The sequence below is a fragment of the Erpetoichthys calabaricus genome, chromosome 15 (assembly GCF_900747795.2).
Source record: "Erpetoichthys calabaricus chromosome 15, fErpCal1.3, whole genome shotgun sequence".
NCBI classification, from domain to species: Eukaryota; Metazoa; Chordata; class Cladistia; order Polypteriformes; family Polypteridae; genus Erpetoichthys; species Erpetoichthys calabaricus.
Genome location: NC_041408.2, coordinates 79,768,615 through 79,792,246, shown reverse-complemented (window position 1 = coordinate 79,792,246; position 23,632 = coordinate 79,768,615). Strand labels below are relative to the sequence as shown.

Genomic DNA, 23,632 nt, shown 5'->3' with positions numbered 1-23,632 from the left:
GAATTTAAACTTTAATTCAATCTTGTGTTGCATAATAAATTAAAAACAAAAGCACAATTTCATGGATATACCACAGATCCTTGACATTCAGTTGGAAAGTAGATAGAATTTGCTTTGGACCCTGAAACCTCTCATATCCATAACATGGCTCAAACATGCCATATTATGCCATGTTCTTCTCTTCGCTCACTAAAAAGCACTCTGTTTCATAGGCTTTTCTTTTTCTTCTTTCTTTGCTCCATTTGTAGCAGCAAATGGAATGCAGAGTTTTTTTGATTTTGAAGTGTGAACAATGAACAAGTAGTTAGTGTGAATCAATTATTCCAATTATAATTTGCAATATCGCTCGCTAAATACTAAAATGAAAATTATGGATCAAAAAGAAATAAATGCAGTTTGATATTGTTCAGAAAAAAAAAGATGACAAAGTGAGCCTATAGTTAAAAATAACCCTTTAATCTCCTTAAGAAAACTAAAAAATATCCCACTATTTGTGGTAAAAAGTGCCTTTAGCAGGTAAAATGAAAGTGAATGGCCTTTACTAGGACATTGTACTGGGGAAGATATTTATAATCTGGTGCCTCTAAATTTCCCAAACGTAAATGGGTCTGCTGGGGTTTCTGCTGGATTCCTCCCTGTGACCAGAGGTGCTGAATTAGAAGTTGGATGTCATTATGAAACTGTGATACTTGACATTATTTTTTTCCTGCGCAGTACATAAGACAACCTGAATGTTGGAATTTCTATTTTACCTTGATGCAATGTAAACTTAACCTTGCAGGTTAGTGTAGCTGTGTGGTGTTAATATTTCTCTTTTATAAAATAATTTGATTTACTGAAAATGACCTTGGCTATTGGGTAGGTTTACTATCCTGTAGGATTTTGTCTTTGAGGGAGGATCTTCTTTTTCATGTGTAAAATGAACTGCAAGAGCTCTGAGTAATCTTCAATAATATGCATTCAGTTTCTCAAGTATGTATGTATGATTTTGAATGCTTTTGCCTTGCTGCACTCAGCCTTAGGCTAGTTCTTTGCCTCCACATCTGCAGTCTGCAAATGTTAAGTGGATAAGTGGGTTAGAAAATGGACAGAAAGATGGAAGGAATTACAGTGTGGTGTAATGACTAAGATGTTGGACTTTAAATTGCAAGGCCACCAGTTAAATTCTCACCTCTGACTCACTGTGTGACCCTCAGCGTTTCACTTAATTTGTCTGTGCTCCAGCTGTAAGATAATTGATGTAAACAATTATTTAATGCTCTAATCACTTTGTCTTAGATAATAGATTCAAATTTACAGTAATTACAAAAATGAAAAACACCGCTACAGCAAAAGAGCAATCATAAGGGTAGCTATGTGATGCTCTATTGTTTACATACTTATATAATATTAATATAATGCACTCTACTTGTGTCATTAAACATTTTGATTTTTATTGATATTTATTGTGTACTGCCTTTTAAATACTTCTAACACACAGCCTCAGAGTTTAGCAAATAAAGATTTCACTACGCATTGTACTGTGTGTGTTATGTGACACATGAAATTTGATTTGAGAATACAAAAATATAAAAATATATACACTGTTGAGTAAATGATATGGCTAGTGGCACTAGTGTACAAAGACTGACGCCTTCGTTGATTGATTTCTGGATATATTCTGCCCTCTGGCTGTATCCTGAATTCCTGTTCTGGCATTGAAATACTAAAACATTCAGGGAAAAATAACAAAAAAACAGATCAACGCTGATACCATGTAGATGGAAAGTTAAAGATCGTTAAAGGTACATCCCATAATGGGCAACCTGAATTACAATCCAAAAACTAAAGACTATTGAATATTATTTATTAAAGTCATATAATGTATGTGGAATATGTTGTGTACATTAACAGTATATATGAGTACTGCTGTGTTTTCATTTGTGCGTATTGTTGCAATTAATGTTGAACTCTTTTTTTTTTTTATTCCAATTTATATTTGATGTGGCAAAATTAAAATCATGTAAAACATCAAGTACAGTAGTGTATACAGTATGCAAGACATGGCCCACTAAGATCACAAGTTAAAAGAGCTCTTGATCAGTATGATGGCAGTTAAATCGTTAAGTATTACTTAAAGTCCTAAAATGGACAGTATTCTGTGTTCATGAATTGTGTAAGTACTATACAGTATGACTTGTTAGGATCGTAGGAGATCTCAATAATCAGTTTTTTTTTTTTTTTTTTTTTTAACATTAGCAGAGTAGTCAATGTAGAAGTAATGCGGCTGTGTTTCTCTTTTTTGGAGGTCTCGTTGAAGGGCTGCAGATTCAGCCATTGCCTCACTTCTTCTAGGCCAGACTCATTCTTCTTGCCAATCAAACTGAGTCTTACAAGCCTGCATTGTCTTAAAGGATGATGCATTTATGACATGACCACATGCATCTAAAGCTGATGTGTCACCTTATGTGACTTCTAGTCATGGGCTATGTCAGATCTGCTGCTCGAGTTCACTGATTTTGTCACCGGACCATGTTGATTTAAATGACTGAAAAACATTGTTCAAGTCACATTTACCGACTGCCATCCAACTATCTAGCACAGTCATGCTCGCCCCTTTTTCAGACAGCCAAACGTATGCAGCCTGGCAGAGCCACCACTCAACAATGGGCCAACGGCCACTGCGAGTTTAACAGCAATTGCAGACTTTTTTCCATTCTTTCGTGGTACTTAAAAACGCGAGACAGCAGACAGACCAGATTCTCTTCTGGTTGTGAGGTCAAAAACACCCACGTTCTTTATTTCTCATCACTTCATTATATGCACTACATTTCCTGATGAATATTTATTATTTTTCAAATCTCTCTCACACAGAGAGAGAGAGAGACACATCCTCACAACTAAAAGCAAAATGAAACCTATTTGACTTTATCATAGCAAGTTGCAGGCCAGACGGAGTGAGACACGGGGTATGTCACATTACAAGACTAACTTCATGGGACTGCACAGCTGACTGCTTCCAACTCTCTAAGATTATGTAAATGAAGGCTACCTCTGAAAATGACTGGAAAAGTCATCTAATGTCACATGGCCTTAAAACTACCATAGCATGAGGCAGCAAAGATGAAGATCTGGAGAGACAAGAAGTTGCATTTTCTTTGACATAACAGTAGTGAGGAATCCAAGAAAACTGTTAAATGTAGCTTATTATATTTTTATTTTCAAAATGACTTACCAAGGTTTCACAGTTTTTCAGTACCACTAACTTATAAGGGCATGGCAAACTTCCATTGAAGAAGCAGAATTCAAGTGCAGGCCCAAGAATACATGAACATAGTAATCCTTGTACTTGCATTTCACTGATGAAAAATGTTTTACACCCATTAGAAATAAAATGTTTAGTTAAAGTCTCCTGCTAAAACATACCCTAAACAAAGCTAATAGGCATGTTGATTGCCCCTTTTTCATTAGCTTTATTTGGGCATAGGGGTCCCACTGAATTATTTAATAATCTTCTGTGTTTATCATAATAAATGCTGGTTTGACTGGTCTGTTTTTTAGTTAAATCTGAAAAACAATATCGGTGTTTGTCTTGTTGCTAGAAGCAAAAAATGTAGTGATGACAACTACTGAGAGAGCATGTTGTATTAGGTAACAGATAATAAAGGGAGCTACCAAAATGGTTCACTGCCCCAGACTGCACAGTGATTAGAAATAAAAGGTGAGCAGAATTCATTTCTGATTGGCACCAAGGAAGGATGTGGCTAGAGAAAAGAGTGGCATTGTAAAGTATCTACGTCTTTGCTGAGCACAATGTCAATTGGCCAGGGCTTCCCTGTGATAGGCATTACAGCATGGATTACTCAAGACTACATTAATTTACCTGAAGTACTAAACATTAATCAGCTGTGAAGAGCAGAGGTTTTCACAGGCATACAGTGCTTACCATTGAGTATAACATGACTGTAGAAGCAAACATCACAGGCTAAAGCTAAAATTCAAAAGGGAGTCTGAAACTGAGCTGTCAGCCAATGGTTACCAGTGTAGAGTCCTTTATTTCCTGTAATTCTGATGTGTGTCTGTTCTACAAATTAAGAATGTTGTATGATCTCTACCAAAAGGCAGAAGTTATGGATATCATACAGCTCTACAGTTCAGAAAAAGATGTACATGACCAATATTCTTTATACTCCAGTTTTACTTAAGGGAGATCTTTCATTGGAAAATCTGAATTACAGCATGGCCTTATGATAATGAGATGAATGCCATGCAAACAGTAACTAATAATGTTTTAAAAATGATAGCACTGCAAAATAAAAAAAAATCCAAATGATTAGATTGATTGGACAGCAGCCACTTATAACGCAGGCACTTTCAGATCAATGTGAAAGCTGCAGCTCTTTTTCTTGCAACTGTATGACCTCATGCACCCCTGGGATGAACTGACCTGCATTTGAAGAGAACTTAGAAGCCACTAGCATCTCCTTACTTCCACCACTTCAAAAGCAAACACACCCATTAACACTAGAAAAAGTAGGACAGCATCATTTTCAAAAAGCTAAAAGTAAAAAAATAACAGCTCATTGCCAGTCACAGCAGATGAGTCACATGCCCAAAGAAGTTACTGTAGAATGCTAAGAAGGAACTGCTCGCCAAAGTCTGCTCTGCCAGTCAGGGTGCATCGGTGCAGGCACAACTAGAACTAGCCACTCACAGCTTTCTCAATGAAAAACCTGGGAACCTTACATTTTGTTTTTTTAACCTGTTATTTTTACAGGTATCTGCAAGCATGAGTGTATACCTATTGTAAGAACAGTCTCATTGCAGTTAGCACAGGTAACTCAATGAACCAGTTATCTGAAAACAAAACTAGTATTTTTTTAAATAAACCATAAGGCCAAAAGTATGTGGATGCCTGTCCTATTGAGTTCAGGTGCTTCACCTGCACCAATTGTTAACAAGTGCATCAGAGTTCCAAACATTCGATCAGCTACATACAAGCATAAGGTTATGCCGCCACAGAACTTAGGAACAGTGGAAAAGTGTCCTCTGGAATAATGAATCCAGCTTCACTATCTGGCAGTTTGATGGACCAATCTGGGATTGGAAAAATCACAGGAGAATACTACCTTCTGGATTGCCTAGTGCCTATTGTGAAGTATGATGGAAGAGAATAATGGTCTGTGGCTGTTTTTCAGGGTTTGCTCTAGGCCACTTGGTTCTAGTGAAGGTACTGTCAATGCCACTGCACAAAAAGACATGTTAGACAAATGTGTGCTTCCAACTTTGAGGCAAGAGTTTGAAGGAGGCCCTTTTTTATCCAGAATGACTCGCTCCTATGCATAGTGGTCTGCACAGAGCACTGAACACATTTGGAACGCCAATAGCAAGCCAAATCTTCACATCAAATGACAGCACCTGATCTCAATGGGTATATCTTCCCTCAGACACTATCCAAAATCTTGGGGAAATTCATCTCAGAAAATGTGAGATTGTTACAGGCACAAACATGGGGTCAACTCCATATTAAAGCCCATGATTTTGGAAAGGGATGTCCTAGAGGTCCATATAGGTGTGAGGGCCAGGCATCCTCAAACATCTGGCCATATAGTACACACCAGAATCACTGCAGTGAAGCTATATGGGCTCATTAAAGAGAGGCTATTTGAACAGAAATTAGCCAAAAAAAAGTGTAAAATTTGTTCAGAATCAATAGAACAGCTGGTAACCAAAGTAATAATTCCCTAAATAATATTAAACAATTCTATTATGTCACCCTAGGTGTTGGCTTATGTTGAAAAGATTTAGCTTAAATTAGTCTTTCCCTATAGCTTGTAACCAACTGTCCTGAAATTAGTCCAATGGCTCTTCTTTTTGCCTTCAGTAGTGCTGGAATGTTTTTTGTTTTGGACGTGCTCTGTCTCTTCGTATGTCAGAGGACTGGGACATCGCGAAGTGGGATCTAGCCTCATGTGGGGAGGCAAAATGGGGGGGTGGGGGGATAAAGGGGGGAGAGAAGGAGAGCAGGTTATATCTAATCTATTCCTGTAATCCTTATAATTATAAATATCAATGCAACAATAGGCTAAAATGCAATAACTCATGGGGAATCTTGAAACTAAGATTAAAACTGCCATATTACCAATTAAAACTATAAAATGACATTAAAAACTCAGAATCAATGTCTCCATGATGGGACAGTTAACTTTGTGAGCTGGAATGTTAAAGGCCTGAATCACGAATTAAAGAGAAAGAAAGTATGCTCTCACCTAACAGGCTTAAACGCTAAAATAGTATTTTTACAGGAGACCCACTTACTAACCAAGGATCAGTTCAGACTACAAAAAGATTGGACTGGCCAAATGTTCCATTCTAGCTTTATAAAGAAAACTAGAGGGGTGGGAATTCTCATACATAGAACAGTTCCATTTGTAGCATCAGATGTAGTGTCGGACCCTGAAGGGAGATATGTGATGGTTATGGGCAACTTATATAACAGTAAAATGATTTTGATAAATGTTTATGCACCCAATGTTGATGATAAGGAATTCATGCAAAATCTATTTGTATCCATTCCCAATGTGAACACTCATAAAATTATAATGGCTGGGGACTTTAATTGTGTTTTAAATCCACTCTTAGATAGGACTCCTGTGACAGGGGGGACGACATCTAATACTGCAAAGATAATTACACAGTTTTTAAATGATCACAACTTATCAGACCCCTGGAGGTTTCTTAACCCAAACTCAAGAACATATTCGTTCTACTCACCAGTGCATTATAGCTACTCAAGAATTGATTATTTTTTTATAGATAATAATTTCCTGCCTACAATTAAATCATGCAAATACGACACAATTGTTATCTCTGACCATGCCCCTCTAGTCTTGGAGCTAAAATCATTAAGCCCCTCACACTCACCTCGCAGATGGCGTCTTAACCCTCTTTTATTGGCAGACGAGAACTGCACAGAATTTATATCCAAACAAATCAGCTTCTTCCTAGAGACAAACACGTCCACAGAGGTTTCTGCAGGAACACTCTGGGAAACTCTAAAGGCCTTCTTAAGAGGACAGATTATTTCATATCTTTCCCACAGAAATAAATTAGAAACCAAGAAAGTGTCAGAGCTAAGAAGTGAAATTACTAGAATAGATGAAGAACAAGCCAGGCGTCCAAATGAAGTTCTCCACAGGAAAAGGCAGGCCCTGCATACAGAACTTAACATCTTAACAACTAAAGAAACTGAACAACTTATTTATCAGTCTAGAGAGCATTACTATGAACACGGAGAAAAAGCTAATAAGCTTTTAGCTCAACAAATTCACAAACAAGAAGTTCACAATGCAATACCAGTAATCACCAACAAGAATGGAGAAGAAATCATCGACCATAATAAAATAATGCACACATTTAGAGATTACTATAAGTCTTTATATTCTGCTGAGCCCAAAGAAGACAACACACAATCTAATGCATTTCTGGATACATCACAGATACCACAAATAGATGCTTTAAGTGCTGAGGAACTGGATAAACCTCTAACGTTAACAGAATTACTAGACGCTATAAAGTCACTACAAAGCGGGAAATCATCAGGCCCTGATGGTTACCCCGTAGAATTTTATAAGAAATTCTCCACTCAGCTAGCTCCCCTCTTATTGGCAACATTTACAGAAGCTAGAGACAACCAAATACCACCTCAAACATTTCGACAAGCATTAATCACCGTCTTTCCTAAACAAAATAAGGACTTGTGACTAGTAGTGCTGGAATGTTCTTAATATAGAGCCCAAAATATAATACTGAATTTCAAGATGCAACATCATAAGTTTGCTATACAGCTTAAATATAGCATATTTCACTTAAATTATTAAAATAAAATGATTCAGAAATTCCTACTACTGTTGTAGCATACCCTGGACCAGTGAGGATAAGGAATGTAACCACTCATTTCCGTTTTCATATTCGGCTCTTTTTTAACACATTTTAACATTGGCAATTTACAAAGGACACACACTGATCTAACTAGATGTTGGTCAATACAAGTATTATTTGATTCTACTGATTTTATGAAAATATTACAGATGACAGAAAACACTACATACCGTGACTTATTTGTAACCAGTTCATCTTCCGAGTTATGCACATAATACCAGTCCTGCACAGGAGGCGGCTCTGCAGTAAATTGACAGTGAAACATGGCCTCCTCATTTCTGTTCACTACCTGATCCTGAGGTACAATTACTGGGCGGGGGAAACTTGGATCTGTGGACAAGAATGAAACAGAACAAGAATGAATATACAGTGCAAGATATATAGTAATTCTAATCATAATAATAAAAAAACAGTGCATATCCATCAATGCCTAACAACATGGTGCTTACAGAGAAATGAGACAGCCAAACAGCAGTTTAGTCTGTCAGCATTACCGTGCAAGTAAAAATAAATCATACTTGATAAAACTTGCTAAACTATGTCAGCATGACACAGGAGGATTTACAACAGGAAGGTATGAAAGGCCTCTATGAATTAATATGGTCAATAACTACATTCCAAAGTAAAGAAAAGTAGTCAGTTTACACTCAACTATATCTTGGACCATGGGGGATTATTTTCACAAATACGCAGTTTTACTCCACATCAAGACTATAAAGTGTCCTTAAAAGCAACAACATCCCCTCAGCTGATGAAAACATTCCAGGTGGAAACACAAGAGCACTGATATTGTGCATACCAGTCATGAACTTTCACAGAGGTGCTGAAAATGCTTTCTACTAAACCTTGGGCTGGCCAGGATTAGGGACAAAGAAGCATGACACACCCGGAGATAAGAATTATTAGTCTGCATGCTTTATATTTGCATCCTTCAATTACTAATACTCTTATATTGAGCAAGTGCTCTATTAGGTTTCATCTATAAGAACGAGTTTGCTGTAACCTTGGCACACACAAAGGGAAGTGTTTGCTTTATTCTTCATTTCATTTAGCGTGTTGCCAGGCTGTGGCACACTTGTGTGTGGTCTCATTCTGCAGCACCTTTCACCTGTCAAATCAGAACAACAAATGTTGCTAAGCAGCAGAGTCTCAGGGGACCCTCTTAAATAAAACCACTGTAGTACTGAAAGATTTCAAATACTGGGCAACAAATCATTTACTACTTATGCAATATGTCATGAAAAACAAAACGTTATTACACTAAAGAAACTTGGTTCTTTTAATTGACATTCATCACCTGTAAATGGAGAAATGCAGCAGGGTCTTAGGGGATATAACAGGATGAGGAAACTGAGCAGATGCACCTGCATAAATCTTAAAACAATTAGTGGTTAAGTTATACTTTTAAATTGTTTATTTGATTCCTGTTTAATGCTACTACAGTAGTGGAGGATGTAGGAGTTACTTTGCAATGTCGCACTCTCTGTTTATCTTAAAAAGGAGTGGCATAATGGATAGAAATTGCACCCTTGTGAGACCACATTTATTTTATGCATGGAAAGTAAGTAAACGAAATTAGTATTGTATTCAATGATAAAGTATTAAAATCATGTGTGTTTTATAATATTAGGTAACACATATTAAGGACATGACAGAACAAATAATAAAACACCATCATGGGGCAGGTAGAGTCAAATTTAAAAGAACCAACTACCTCTTGCCTGTCTTTTGTCATTCAATCAAAATGAAACAACAAGATATCTTGAGCACCTTATATTAAAACTGTTAGCTTTAGGTTGTTTTTTGGTGTATTTTTTTTTTATTGATGTCAGTTCTTGCCTCACTTTCAAACAAACTTCTATCATCTGCAGTCACTGTGCCATAATAAATGGTCTATCATAGGAAGAGGTAAAATTGTTTAAATAATGGCCTGTCATCACCTTTGAATGAGTAACTAGTCTGCTTACATAAGGTGTGACTCAAAATCGAGCCATAATACAGGTAATTAGGTAAACAGTTCCCTAAAATACAACTAGGTACTTCTTGGCTTTCATAATTACAGCAAACATGAAAATGAGTGGTAGTTTACATGAAGCAGTTCCTCAAAAATAGTTGTCACACCTGCAAGCAGCACTGCCTGGATATGAAAAAGAAGTTAATTTATTCCACCAACTGAACCAGTGAAATATACAAGTATGCTGGAGGAAACCATGTACAATCACTTATATAAGGAATCATCCACGGTGAGGGATTAATAATGCACCAACTTGTGCTGAGTAACCGAACGAGTATTCCCAGTTTACCATGGGGCTGACGGAGATTCATTAAATCCTTTCATACAATTTAAAAAAAAAAAAGTAGGAGGAATCGAGTATTTTTCTCATTAAGCTTACAATGGTGTCACATTTTTGCCTACAGGAATATTTAACCTTAAGTCAAATAAAGAATGGAATATTACATTTCAATATATTGCACAACTCAACCACAAAACATTAAAACAAAACCACAATATCCTGTGGAAAGCAGCCCGGACACAGACAGGCAGACACCGATAGTTTACACCCAAGCACATGTTTATTCATACAGTATTTTCTATTTACAAGTGCACATGCACAACCCAGTGTCCCTGCACCAAATCACCCTCAGTCCAGGCCTTTCTCAACAATGCCTCTTCTCCTGACCGCCTCCACTTCTCTCCTCCGAGCTCTGTCCTCTTCCACCCGACTCCAGCTATCGAATGGAGGGAGGCCGCCCCTTTTATGTTCGCACAGATGTGCTCCAGGTGCCTCCCGATGAACTTCCGCCGGCACTTCCTTGTGTGGTGGAAGTGCCGGCTAAGCACCCGGAAGTCCCTGGTATTCCTTCAGCCAGCACCTCCGGGTGTGGAGAAAGTACTGACATCCAGGGCTCTTCAGGCATTTGGGCACCCCGTGGCGGTGACCACGGGCCCCTATAGGGTGGAGCTTCCATTCTCTGTTCCCGTGGTCCCCATACCAACCAGGCCGGCTGCCCCCTCGTGGTCCAGAGGAGGCGTAATCCCTCTTCCGGTCCTTCCAGGCGTCCTGGCTGGGTACCGCCCCCAGCCGCTCGCCACAATAATAGTGATTGTGGTGTCCCATGCAGTTCCTACCTCTACTGTATATTTTTGTTTATTGTTCTTGACTTCTGTCAGCATCCTGTATGATCTTCACACCCTCTTAGGTACACTTTGACAATGTGAATGTTTTTGTTTTTATATAGCTAACCATTTCCTTTAAAAGTGTATTTTTTCAGCATGCAAAAATAACATCATTGCTCATTAGACTTCTGTGGTTCAAAATGAAGAAGCAGTGATCATCTTTAACTTGTACACACAATTAGATACTCTAACTTACTGACACCAAAACAGCAAAAAACTGAAGTACAGCACCTATAAAAAGTATTCACCCCCTTGGAAGTTTTTACAATCTATTATTATACAACACTGAATCACAGTACATTTAATTTGGCTTTTCTGACATTGATCAACAGAAAAATGTAAAAATGAAAACAGATTTCTGAAAAGCGGTCTAAAATAATTACAACTATAAAGCAACATAAATGATCAATTTAAGTATTCACCGCTTAATGTCAGTATTCACAAGACGGGACAGCCTTCAGAGTCTGTGTGCATAGGCCTCTCCTCTCTCTCTCCATCGTCTTTGTACATTTGGACAGTCATTTTTTTACAAATCTTTTTGGTAAAACCGCTCAAGCCCTGTCAGGTGGCATAAGGACTATGAGTAAACAGACTTTTCCAAATCTTGCAACAAATTCTCAATTGGATTTGAGATCTGGACCCTGATCCAGCTACTACAGAACATTAACATTGTTGTTTTAAGCTAGTCCTGTGTAGCTTTGCATTGTGCTTGGGGTTGTTGTCTTGCTGGATAAGAAATCTTCTCCCCCAAGCTACAGGTTTCTTACAGACTGCATCAGGTTTTACTCTTACTTTGCTGCACTCACTTTAACCCTCATAAGCCTTTCAGGGTATTTCAGCCTATTGCAGAGAACCATCCTTATAGCCTAATGGTGCCACCACCAAGTTTCACAGTGGAGATTGTGTGTTTTTTCTAATGTGCAGTATATGGCCTACACCAAAAATTGTCTTTAGCCTGATGGCCACAAACGTTACATATTGATTTCATCAGACCACAGAAACATCTACAAAAAAACAAAAAAAAATAGCTTTCTCTTTGTCACTTTCCTATAAAGCTGCAAATGGTGAAACACCTGGGCAACAGTTGTCTGCAAAGTCTCTCCTATCACTTCCTGTAGCTTGCAACTACTTCAGAGTTCACAGAGATGTGCTGGTGGCCGCTCTCACTTGTATTCTTCTTGCATGATCATTTTGTTTTGCGGATGGACTGCTCTAGCAGATTCACAGCTGTACCACACTATTTCCATCTCTTAATGATTGATTTAACTGGATATTTAGGCATTTGGATAACTTACAGTGCAACTGGAAAGTATTCACAGCGCATCACTTTTTCCACATTTTGTTATGTTACAGCCTTATTCCAAAATGGATTAAATTCATTTTTTTTCTCAGAATTCTGCACACAACACCCCATAATGACAACGTGAAAAAAGTTTACTTGAGGTTTTTGCAAATTTTTTAAAAATAAAAAAATCGAGAAATCACATGTACATAAGTATTCACGGCCTTTGCTCAATACTTTGTCGATGCACCTCTGGCAGCAATTACAGATTCAAGTCTTTTTGAATATGATGCCACAAGCTTGGCACACCTATCCTTGGCCAGTTTCTCCCATTCCTATTTGCAGCACCTCTCAAGCTCCATCAGGTTGGATGGGAAGCGTCGGTGCACAGCCATTTTAAGATCTCTCCAGAGATGTTCAATCAGATTCAAGTCTGGGCCACTCAAGGACATTCACAGAGTTGTCCTGAAGCCACTCTTTTGATATCTTGGCTGTGTGCTTAGGGTCATTGTCCTGCTGAAAGATGAACCGTCGCCCCAGTCTGAGGTCAAGAGTACTCTGGAGCAGGTTTTCATCCAGGATGTCTCTGTACATTGCTGCAGTCATCTTTCCCTTTATCCTGACTAGTCTCCCAGTTCCTGCCGCTGAAAAACATCCTCACAGCATGATGCTGCCACAACCAGGCTTCACTGTAGGGATGGTGCCAGGTTTCCTCCAAACGTGACGCCTGGCATTCACACCAAAGAGTTCAATCTTTGTCTCATCAGATCAGAGAATTTTCTTTCTCATGGTCTGAGAGTCCTTCAGTGCCTTTTGGCAAACTCCAGGCGGGCTGCCATGTGCCTTTTACTAAGGAGTGGCTTCCGTCTGGCCAGTCTACCATACAGGCCTGATTGGTGGATTGCTGCACAGATGGTTGTCCTTCTGGAAGGTTCTCCTCTCTCCACAGAGGACCTCTGGAGCTCTGACAGAGTGACCATCGGGTTCTTGGTCACCTCCCTGACTAAGGCCCTTCTCCCCGGATCGCTCAGTTTAGATGGCCGGCCAGCTCTAGGAAGAGTCCTGGTGGTTTCAAACTTCTTCCACTTACAGATGATGGAGGCCACTGTGCTCATTGGGACCTTCAAAGCAGCAGAAATTTTTCTGTAACCTTCCCCAGATTTGTGCTTCGAGACAATCCTGTCTCGGAGGTCTACAGACAATTCCTTTGACTTCATGCTTGGTTTGTGCTCTGACATGAACTGTCAACTGTGGGACCTTATATAGACAGGTGTGTGCCTTTCCAAATCATGTCCAACCAACTGAATTTACCACAGGTGGACTCCAATGAAGCTGCAGAAACATCTCAAGGATGATCAGGGGAAACAGGATGCACCTGAGCTCAATTTCGAGCTTCATGGCAAAGGCTGTGAATACTAATGTACATGTGCTTTCTCAATTTTTTTATTTTTAATAAATTTGCAAAAATCTCAAGTAAACTTTTTTCTCGTTGTCATTATGGGGTGTTGTGTGTGGAATTCTGAGGAAAAAAATGAATTTAATCCATTTTGGAATAAGGCTGTAACATAACAAAATGTGGAAAAAGTGATGCGCTGTGAATACTTTCCGGATGCACTGTATATGTCCTTCCCCTGACTTGTGCTTTTCAATCACCTTTTCACTGAGATGCTTGGAATGTTCTTTTGTCTTCATTGTTTAAGTTATGAGACTAAACTGCGTAAGTGCCACATGGGATGGATGGGCAACCCTACCAGAACAGGGGGAAGGTTCTTTACCTGGACAGGATGCCACAAGTGGATGGAAAGGCATCCCGATCAAGAGAGAGATAGAGGCCTTAACTGACATTGCAGCCAAAGGAAGAGCTCCCTTACCTGGACGGATGGAAAAGCGTCCCCAGTGGGTATATTTATGGCACCTTTCTTGTCTGGGATAAATAAGGAAGGACAGGAAAAGACTGTTTCTGAGGTCCGTGTAATCTCTCAAGACATTAGATGGCAGCAGCCCTGGATATTGGTGCCTACTCGGACACCAATGGGGTAAGCCGTGAATTAAAGACCGGTAATGTAGCCCTGCTGGGGTCTGGAGGCCTACTATATTGGACTTCCGTATGACCTGGAAATGCTTCCAATGGGCAAAGCCCTGGCAGCGGAAGTACTCCCGGGTGATCAATAAAAAGGGCTGCACTAATTTGTCCTGGCGAGTCCGAGCTGGGAAGAAGACTAGCCACACTCAACTGGAGGAGGGCAGTGCTGTGAAGAGAGGAGAGGTGAACTGGAGGAGAGAAAACTTGTGCTTTTGTTACTTTCAAGAGTTATTGTGTATAATAAACACCCTTTGATTTGAGCCAAGGACTGTATTGTTTCTTCGTGTTTGGGTTTTAGGGCTCACTAGCCCCCTGTTCTATCACAACTGATTTATCAGAAGTTAACCTTCAACATTCTGGTGCATTTATACTACAATCACCCTAGCCCCAGAAAGATTACCTCAACTGAACTAATTCTGAGACTTTTAAAACCAGTTGGCAGCACCAGTGGTGATTTAGGTATGTCATATCAAAGGGGTGAATACTTATGTGATCAGTTACTTTTTGTTTGTAATTAATTTAGACCAATTTATAAAGATCTGTTTTCACTTTGACATTAAAGAGTCTTTTTTTGCTCTCAGTGTCAAAAAAGCCAAATTCAAACCACTGTGATTCAAGGTTGCAGAACAATAAAATGTGACGACTTCCGTGGGGTGAGTACTTTTTAAAGGCCCTGTACTGTATGCTGTACTTTCGTTACTTGTTTATGCAAGTAAAATCATTGCTTGTACTTTTCTTTCCTGATTTACTCTTGTAACAGAGTGTGAACTTGGCAAATGTCTAACATTTGTCATATCTTATTATTTAAGAAGCAATGGGCTTGGCTGGAAAAATGTCATTAGACACTTCTACCCTGGAGGAAAGGAGAAGGATACTATGTATTAAGCCCATGCTTTTCAAATGGGACCGGATTTCTTTACAGTGCAACACAGCAAAATCTATAAAGACCAATTAGGGAAACACAAACATGTGACAAAATGTTGTCGTTCTCTGCATGTAGAAGATTAATAGCCAACTCTCTAATGCATCTCTTGCACACATGTACAAATGTTGCTTTTTGATTAGTTTATAATACTTTGCATTAACCACATCAATCTTCTTCTAGTCTGTCCTCCAGTAAACTCAACATGCCTCTTCTAATTTTTGAGCACAACGTAAAATAATACATAAAGAGCCCCTTAAGCAACTGATACTAACAGTTGAAATCTGAGCCTTAAGAATCAACCAAAACATCTCTCCACAAGTAACACTCATTAAAGTTCAAGCCCTTAGAAGAATGAAGACTGATATATGAAGAGGTACTTTTCACACCTTTACTTCCTAACGTTCAATCAAGGGGAAAAAAAAAAAAGAAACTCGCTTGCCAAGAGCGACCGTTTTAAACAGCATGTTGCCTCAATAGCACATACCTATAATGTTGAGGGTGAAGTTGTCATTGCTGCACACACTTCCCACTGCATTCTTCGCACAGCAGGAATAAACTCCATTATCATCTGGGTTTGCACTTTTTATTGTCAGGGTGCGCTCCTTATTGCTGACTTGGTGGCTCTTCTCCGCTAGTCTAATGCCATCCTTAAACCACTGACACGTTGGGCTACAAGCAAACAAAAATAAAAAAACATTGAGAACTTTCTGCTGTTGTAAGGTATATGTTTAATTTCATTACACCAGTCTTAAAATTAAAATGATCCAATCTTGACAGGTGCAGGCATTTAAAGTATGCGGTTATTTATATAACATTTTTATTGAGGTTAGTATAGCGCAAGTTAAACCCATTTAAACAACCAGTAGAACCACAACTGAATCTGCATCTGTAACCCATGAGAAACAAAACCACAACTCCCCACTTGCAATAGGAATCAAAGGATGGCAATAAAAGATGGTCTGAGCCAACCAGAGGAGGAGGTGCAAATGACCACAGCAGCCAATAATAAAGAGACAGAAGTGGAAGCAGCAGAAGCCGAGATGAGGAGTTGAAGTGCCGATCACCGGCCACCTGGCCCTTCATCCAGCAGGACCAAAGGGAGCCAGTTTCCAATAAATGCTCCAAGTGCTCACTGAAGGGTTAAATAAAGAAAATAACATTTCCAAAAGTGTTTATTTTATTTTTCTAAAAACAACCCATCTTATTACTGAAACATTTGTGCTTCCACTATCTTATGAATGGTTAAAAAAAAAAAAAAAAAAGTTTGATTTTATTTGTCATGATTTCAGCTTCAATGTCAAAACACTTCAAATAATAGTGAAGTGTGTAAATTTCTGATGTCCATTGCAATATGAACTGTGAACATTCATTTCACGTGATTTTGAACTTCTAGCACAGAAAGCTAGCTAGCTTTTCTTTTGTTAAGACAAAACTCACCGTGGATGCCCATCAATGTGACAGCGAAGTGTTACTGGCGCTGAACTTTGGATCTCAGAAACTGTGGCTGGGTCTTTTAAAACAACACCCCCTGTTTCCAACCCTAAAAAATTAAAGAAAGACAACACATTAAAATGAGCAGTGTGCACATTTAATTTCTCATCACTTTTTTAATAATAAAAAGAGAGTTCTGGTTTGCATTCCTCACTTTTAAAATTCACCTTTCCCGTTGGCAGCGCCAGGACTGCTGTTCATGTACTAAATGGTTACCAGCCGGAATGACCTTTACTTCAGTGATTAATCTCTGCCAAAGCTTTCAGATCAAATTCACCTTGCCCACCATCTTCAAAAGAACAGCTGCACAGGTGTCATAAACCAAAATGTCTCAGTTGTAGTCTTTGTCTTTCTTACTTTTCTCGTGATTATAACTATTACCAGGTGGATTACAAGACAAAAAAACAAACCTTTGACTGTTATTACAAAAGTGCTGACAGCCTGGTGAATTTCTACACAAAGGTGTATTTTATTTTCGCATTAATCGTAATATACAAGACTGTGCAGGCTTACACTATCAGATAAAACAGATGAAAGAACGCAGGCCACCTGTTACCTGGATTCTTTTAGCCTTGGTCATTCTTCTGCCTCTCTTGCTTTAATTTGTCCTCAGTATCATGATGCTTATGATTATATGAAGTCACTAATTCAAGATAATGTTTCAGTTATTTTGTGTTCATAAAAATTTCTTATAAATGCTTTGAAATCACATCAGTTTTTTATTCATTGAACCCCAACTCACTGGTACGAGAAAACCCCCACATGTGACGTACCGTTTGATACATTGTGATGTGTAGTTATGCAAGACATTTAGCTTTTTGAAGTTTCCACCTATTTTTTATCCCTCCAGACCCAGTTTAGGCCATTTGTATACCATTTCTATGCCATACATAGTGCAGGAAATTACTCCCTTATGATACAGCTGCAACTCACACTGCATGTCAGGACAAAAACCAAGACGCAAAGGTCAAGGAACTCTCTGGTGGTGAGGCATAGATCAGGGCAAGTGGATAAAACCATGTTTAAAACTTGGAGTGCTCCAAGCTGCAAGGGAGAGGTAAAAAAAAAGATCAAGCCAGAACAGAAAAGTCTCAGGAGTGCAGCTAAAGATTAAGGCAGATCCTAACAGAGTTTTACAGCTTTAGACCACCACTAACATAGGTCCTTCTCAGACGCAAAGGCAATTCACCTCTTCTCAGGATGGTTATGATATCGATGTGTTTGATGCAGCAAGGCTACTCTCTGTCCCATCATGTGGTATGGTATAATAAACTGTCTCAACAAAACATGTGAAATGTTATTTAGAAAACAAAACACGCTATGTATGAGGAAAGTGAAATAAATACAGAGCTGTACACTGACAAACTGAGGAAGGAAAAAGGCAAACTATGTAGGAACAACAATGGAGTTGGGCACGGAAGACTGTTAAATCTATGACAAATTTACTAATACAAAGGAGCATAACATTTATTCTTCAGCATCATTTTTACATTTTGGGAGAGATTTAAAACAGAAGAAATATTAAGAAAAAAAAAACAGAAGGAACTTTAAAGGCAAAGTGCAATGCATAGCTATTAAATATGACACACATATATGAGAAGTGGGAGGAAAACTTTTGGGAATAAACTCGAAGGAAAACCATGCAAATTCGAGGACTGCAATATACAGGTTTTAGTTTTACTTAAAAAGAAAAAATATTTTGTCAAATTGATTTGTTACATTTGGAACATATTCCCAAATAGATCTTTCTTCCATCTATCGATTGAGGCTACATGTAACATTACAAGGTGGAGGGTCAGCAGCCTTCGACATGCTGCTGTCAGTAGACTATGACTCACAATGGCTGTAAGAAATGCAAAAAGGAGATTCAGAAAAAAATGCCTGGCTGCCATGCAAGTCATGTAAACTCAACTATGTTTTATATAATTGACAATACAAGAACACAAACCAAGCAGAAAAATTCAAAGCTCTGAATTTATGCCAACAGTTGTGGTTTTAATATAATGCAATAAACCTTAAGCCCGTCACAGCAGAGGTTTAGTAATTTGTTAGGTCTCTGTAATATACTGTAATGTGCAAGGTCAAATGTAGAAGGTGCACAAACATATATACAGTGATCCCTCGCTATATCATGCTTCGACTTTCGCGGCTTCACTCTATCGCGATTTTTTCTCATACACGCTTACGTCACTACGCATGCGCTTTCTAAGAACTTTTATCTAAGCCCCACGATGGCTCCTAAATGTGCTGCTTTTTCTAAGCCTTCCGACAATAAAACTAAGCGCCGGAGGAAGATGCTTACCATCCAGGACAAGGTGAAACTCTTGGATATGATCAAAGATGGCAATACCCTACAAAAGCCTCCTCACGCATATGAAAAGACAGCGCCAGCAACTGCCTATCAAGATGTTCTTCAGCCGCGCACCCAGACACCCACTGCCTACTCCTAGTACTCCTTCAGCGGAAGAAGACAACGACGCACCTGCTGAAGATACTGCACCACCTGAAGACTCTCCTACTGAGGTCGTGCCTTCATAGGTTAGTGGTTGTGTGTAAGAACTGTGTGTGTGTAATTAAATGTACAGTACAATAATAATAATATGATATTTGTAACGTCTAATACGTCTTATTTTCTCTTATTTTGTCTAATATATTGGGTAATACGAGTGTAATGGTGACTAAAGGGTGTTATTTCATGTCTAGAGGGCTCTAATAATGTTAAAAAACGTATTTAGAAGGTCGTAAACAGGTTTTCTATACTCTAACTGCGAAAATATTCAATTTATAAATAAAGAATCCTACTTCGCGAAAATTCATTTATCACGGTAGAGTCTGGAACGGATTAACCGTGATAAATGAGGGTTCACTGTATAGTGAAAACTGGGGGTAAATACTGAATTTTTGCATAGTCTGAGACCCTTTTCTTCTTCTCTTCTGCACCATCTTATATCAGCCTGGTGACTGAAAATAGGTGTCATTCTAAACATCTTCAGGTCTTTAGATCCTTTACTGATATTTAAAGTAACAACAAAAATAAAAAAAGGTACAAAATATACTATCCTGTATGTGTAACGTTTGCCAAAAAACATTGAACTTATGACACTGCCCATATTTTCTCAAGACAAGTTTCTGTTCTGTGGCCTGCCAAATGAAAATGGATAATCCATTCAAGCATCCACTTTCTGAACCCTCTTTTTCCATTATGGAGGAAGCCATGCTTCTATAAAGAAAAAGTAAATTTATCTGTGCGTCGAAAGATACACAACTGGTTATGTAATTACAACTTCTAAAAAAATAAAAAGCTATACGTCAAGGCACTCCTGCGTCTTGCATGTCTTTAACTTAAATGTTTGCTTCAATTTTAAACAAGTCTACTATGTAGCAGAGAATTTTAAAATAACTGTACTTAATCCAAGGCAGCTAAATAATAAACAGAGTTGGAAGAGGCTGGAATGGCTACCTGTCACGCAAATCTCGACTGCGACAATCAGAATATTGTATTGCCACTTGATTTAAATACTTCATTTCAGACTTGCAATGGTTTTTCCAAAATGAATAATAAGGACGTATCTGTTCATTACATAAAGTTTTAGAAAAAAACAATTTCCTCTCCTTTGCCTAATATGTTACAGCTTTGCTGTATGTTTCTTTTATCAGGATGACAGAGTACAGCTGCTATATGCCAGGACTTGTTATCTTGGTAGTAAAATAAAAATTATCTTTTTACAGTTACAAAATTAATGAATTCCCAAGAGGCCACATAATAAAATTTCTTGAATTTCACAATATCTCACAATTTCAAATATTATTAGATACTGGCACAAGTCTACTTCCCACATTCCTTTTATGTGTCATACTGGTTTCACATTTCAGTTCCTTTAGTGGTTTAGCAATGGACTTTACTTTTAAAAAAACATCAGGAATGTCCAGAAGCAGCACCTACATACAGATGCTTATGCTGCCACCTCACAGTCGTAAGATGCCAGATTTGAATCCCAGCTTTGTTGCCATTTCGATGGGGTCTGTTTGTTTTCCAAGGTCTGCCGCAGGGACTCCAGCTTCATCCCATATCCCAAAGACCTGCAGTTTTTGTTAATCAATAAGTGTAAATGATCCTAGTGGGAGGTGATGGTAGACGTGAGAGAAATGCAATGGACTGGAGCTCTGTCCAAGATTGGTTCCTACCTTAATAATAAAAATATTTCTTTACATTTATATAGCACTTTTCTCATTATTCAAAGCACTTTTCATAGTGTGTGGGGAGCCATTTCAATAACCACTAATGTGTAGCACCCGCAAATACTGGATGATGCAACGGCAGCAACTTTTGCACCAGTAAACTCATTGCACATTAGCTATTAGGTGGTGAAGTAGTGACAGAGACAGCCAAATAGAGACAGGAGACGATTAGGGGGACAAAATAACTAGGCCATGCTGGAAAATTTAGCCTGGACATTGGGATACATCCTACTCTTTATGAAGGATGCCCGGGGATCTTTTAAGACCACAAATAGTCAGGACCTTGGTTTTACGAAGCCATTTTTACAGCACTGTTCGAATCACTGCAATGGCCTCACCAACACCTCTTCCAGCAGCAACCCAACCTTTTCCTGGTTGGTCACCCATCCAAGTACTGACTGGGCCTGAACATGCTTAGCTTCAGGTGGATGACCTCTTCTGAAGTTCCAGTGGTTTGGCTGCTGGCCTTGTGACTCACTGCAAGCGGTATGGAATACATCATCCTGCATTGCTTTAAGAGTAGATTATGCAAAAATTCAGCAAATTAATAGAACAAAAAGTTCAGAATTTTTAGTAAATGCTTATGAGCAAAACTCTAACATCAATAAATATTAGGGTGCAATGGCACTGCAGCAAGCAGCAGGAACGTCTCTATACATTTACAATGCTACTACTATTAAATGTGTTTATACTAATCTGTGGACTTTGGACTCATGTTAATAATGTCATTTTTTGACTTCATATCATCACCGATTATATAGTGCATTTCTTGTTTTTGTTGGAGAGGTTTTAAATTTCACCATTTTGTTACAATCAGAATTAGCTGAAAACTGATCAGGGTATAAAACACTGCCAAGGTGGGAAAGGTACAGTACAGGAAAGCATTTGATCTTGGTCTTAACAGATACGTTAGCAGTGGCGACCATGAACCACTGACTTGCTGGCTCAACACCTACTTCAAACTTACTTTGTGACCATGAGCAAGACATTTAACTAGCCTGTGCTTAAGCTGTAAAGAAAAATTAAAACAGTCATGTAATGTGTTGGTATTAGGAAAGAGCCTAGGTGGGAGGGGAAGGCTTCATAAAATAGAGGTGGAATGTTTGTTTGGCAGTACTGTTAACACAAACACACTTGAAATGACATCTATTAAATATTAAATATTCATCCATCATCAGACCTGCTTTATACAATTCAATGAGTCAAGAGGCCAAGGCCCATTATGGTATTACTGGGGGCATAGTAGGAATTAAGCCAGTCTATAAAAGGACACACTAACACATACACACCAACAGTTAGCAGGAGTATCCTTAGGATGTGGGAAGTAAAACTGTAGTGTTGGACGTGGGGGTAGGGTGGTGACAGGATGGATAAGCAAACTTCATGTAGTCAGACACTGAACCAGGATTTGAAAGAAGCCTCCTGGGCTTAGGAAAAACCAAAGAAACAACTGCAAATATTTACAGGCAGAAGATAAGGACATAAAGTCATATGAAAAAGTTTGGGAACCCCTCTTAATTCTGGATTTTTGTTTATCATTGGCTGAGCTTTCAAAGTGTGCAACTTCCTTTTAATATATGACATGCCTTATGGAAACAGTCGTATTTCAGCAGTGACATTAAGTTTATTGGATTAACAGAAAATATGCAATATGCATCATAACAAAATTAGACAGGTGCATAATTTTTTGGGCACCCCAACAGAGATATGACATCAATACTTAGTTGAGCCTCCTTTTGCACATATAACAGCCTCTAGACGTTGTCCTCCTATAGCCCTTGATGAGTGGATTCTGGATGGAGGTATTTTTGACCATTCCAAAATCTCTCCAATTCAGTTAAATTTGATGGTTGCTGAGCATGGACAGCGGGCTTCAAATCATCCCATAGATTTTTGATGATATTCAGGGGACTGTGACGGCCATTCCAGAACATTGTACTTCTCCCTCTGCATGAATGTCTGTCACTCTGATCCTTGAAACGTCTGACGTGAGGAGGTCCTTCAAAAAGGTCAATCCTTGCAAAGCTCCGGGACCAGATGGCATCCCAGGCTGTGCCCTCAGGGAATGTGCTGACCAGCTAGCAGGTGCGTTCACCAACATCTTCAATCTCTCCCTGAGGCAGCCAGTGGTCCCCACTTCCTTCAAGGCATCCACCATCATTCCTGTCCCAAAGAAAGCGGTGGTCTCCTGTCTGAATGACTATTGCCCGGTTGTACTGACATCGGTCATTATGAAGTGCTTCGAGCAACTGGTCAAAGATTACATCTGCTCTTCCCTGCCCGATACGCTGGATCCTCTCCAATTTGCTTACAGAGCAAACAGATCTACAGAGGATGCCATTGCGCTAACAATAAACACTGTCCTCACCCACCAGGAAAGAGGAAATACATATGTAAGAATGCTGTTCATAGATTACAGCTCGGCATTCAACACCATCATCCCCTCAAAACTCGTCTTGAAGCTTGATGACATGGGGTTGGGGATGACCATCTGCAGATGGATTTTCTCTTTCC

General features: G+C 38.9%; 1 protein-coding gene across 1 annotated transcript in view; it reads right to left on the bottom strand.

Annotated features, from left to right (window-relative positions):
* The window catches only part of ptk7b (protein tyrosine kinase 7b), a 226,005-nt gene that overhangs the window by 48,927 nt on the left and 153,446 nt on the right, over positions 1 to 23,632 (bottom strand). Inside the window, exons 3-5 of the mRNA XM_028820158.2 lie at positions 16,826 to 16,928; positions 15,873 to 16,057; positions 8,091 to 8,250 (exon numbers count right to left, since the gene is read on the bottom strand). Of these exons, the coding sequence (XP_028675991.1) occupies positions 8,091 to 8,250; positions 15,873 to 16,057; positions 16,826 to 16,928 (448 nt within the window). The remainder of the gene's footprint in view (positions 1 to 8,090; positions 8,251 to 15,872; positions 16,058 to 16,825; positions 16,929 to 23,632) is intronic.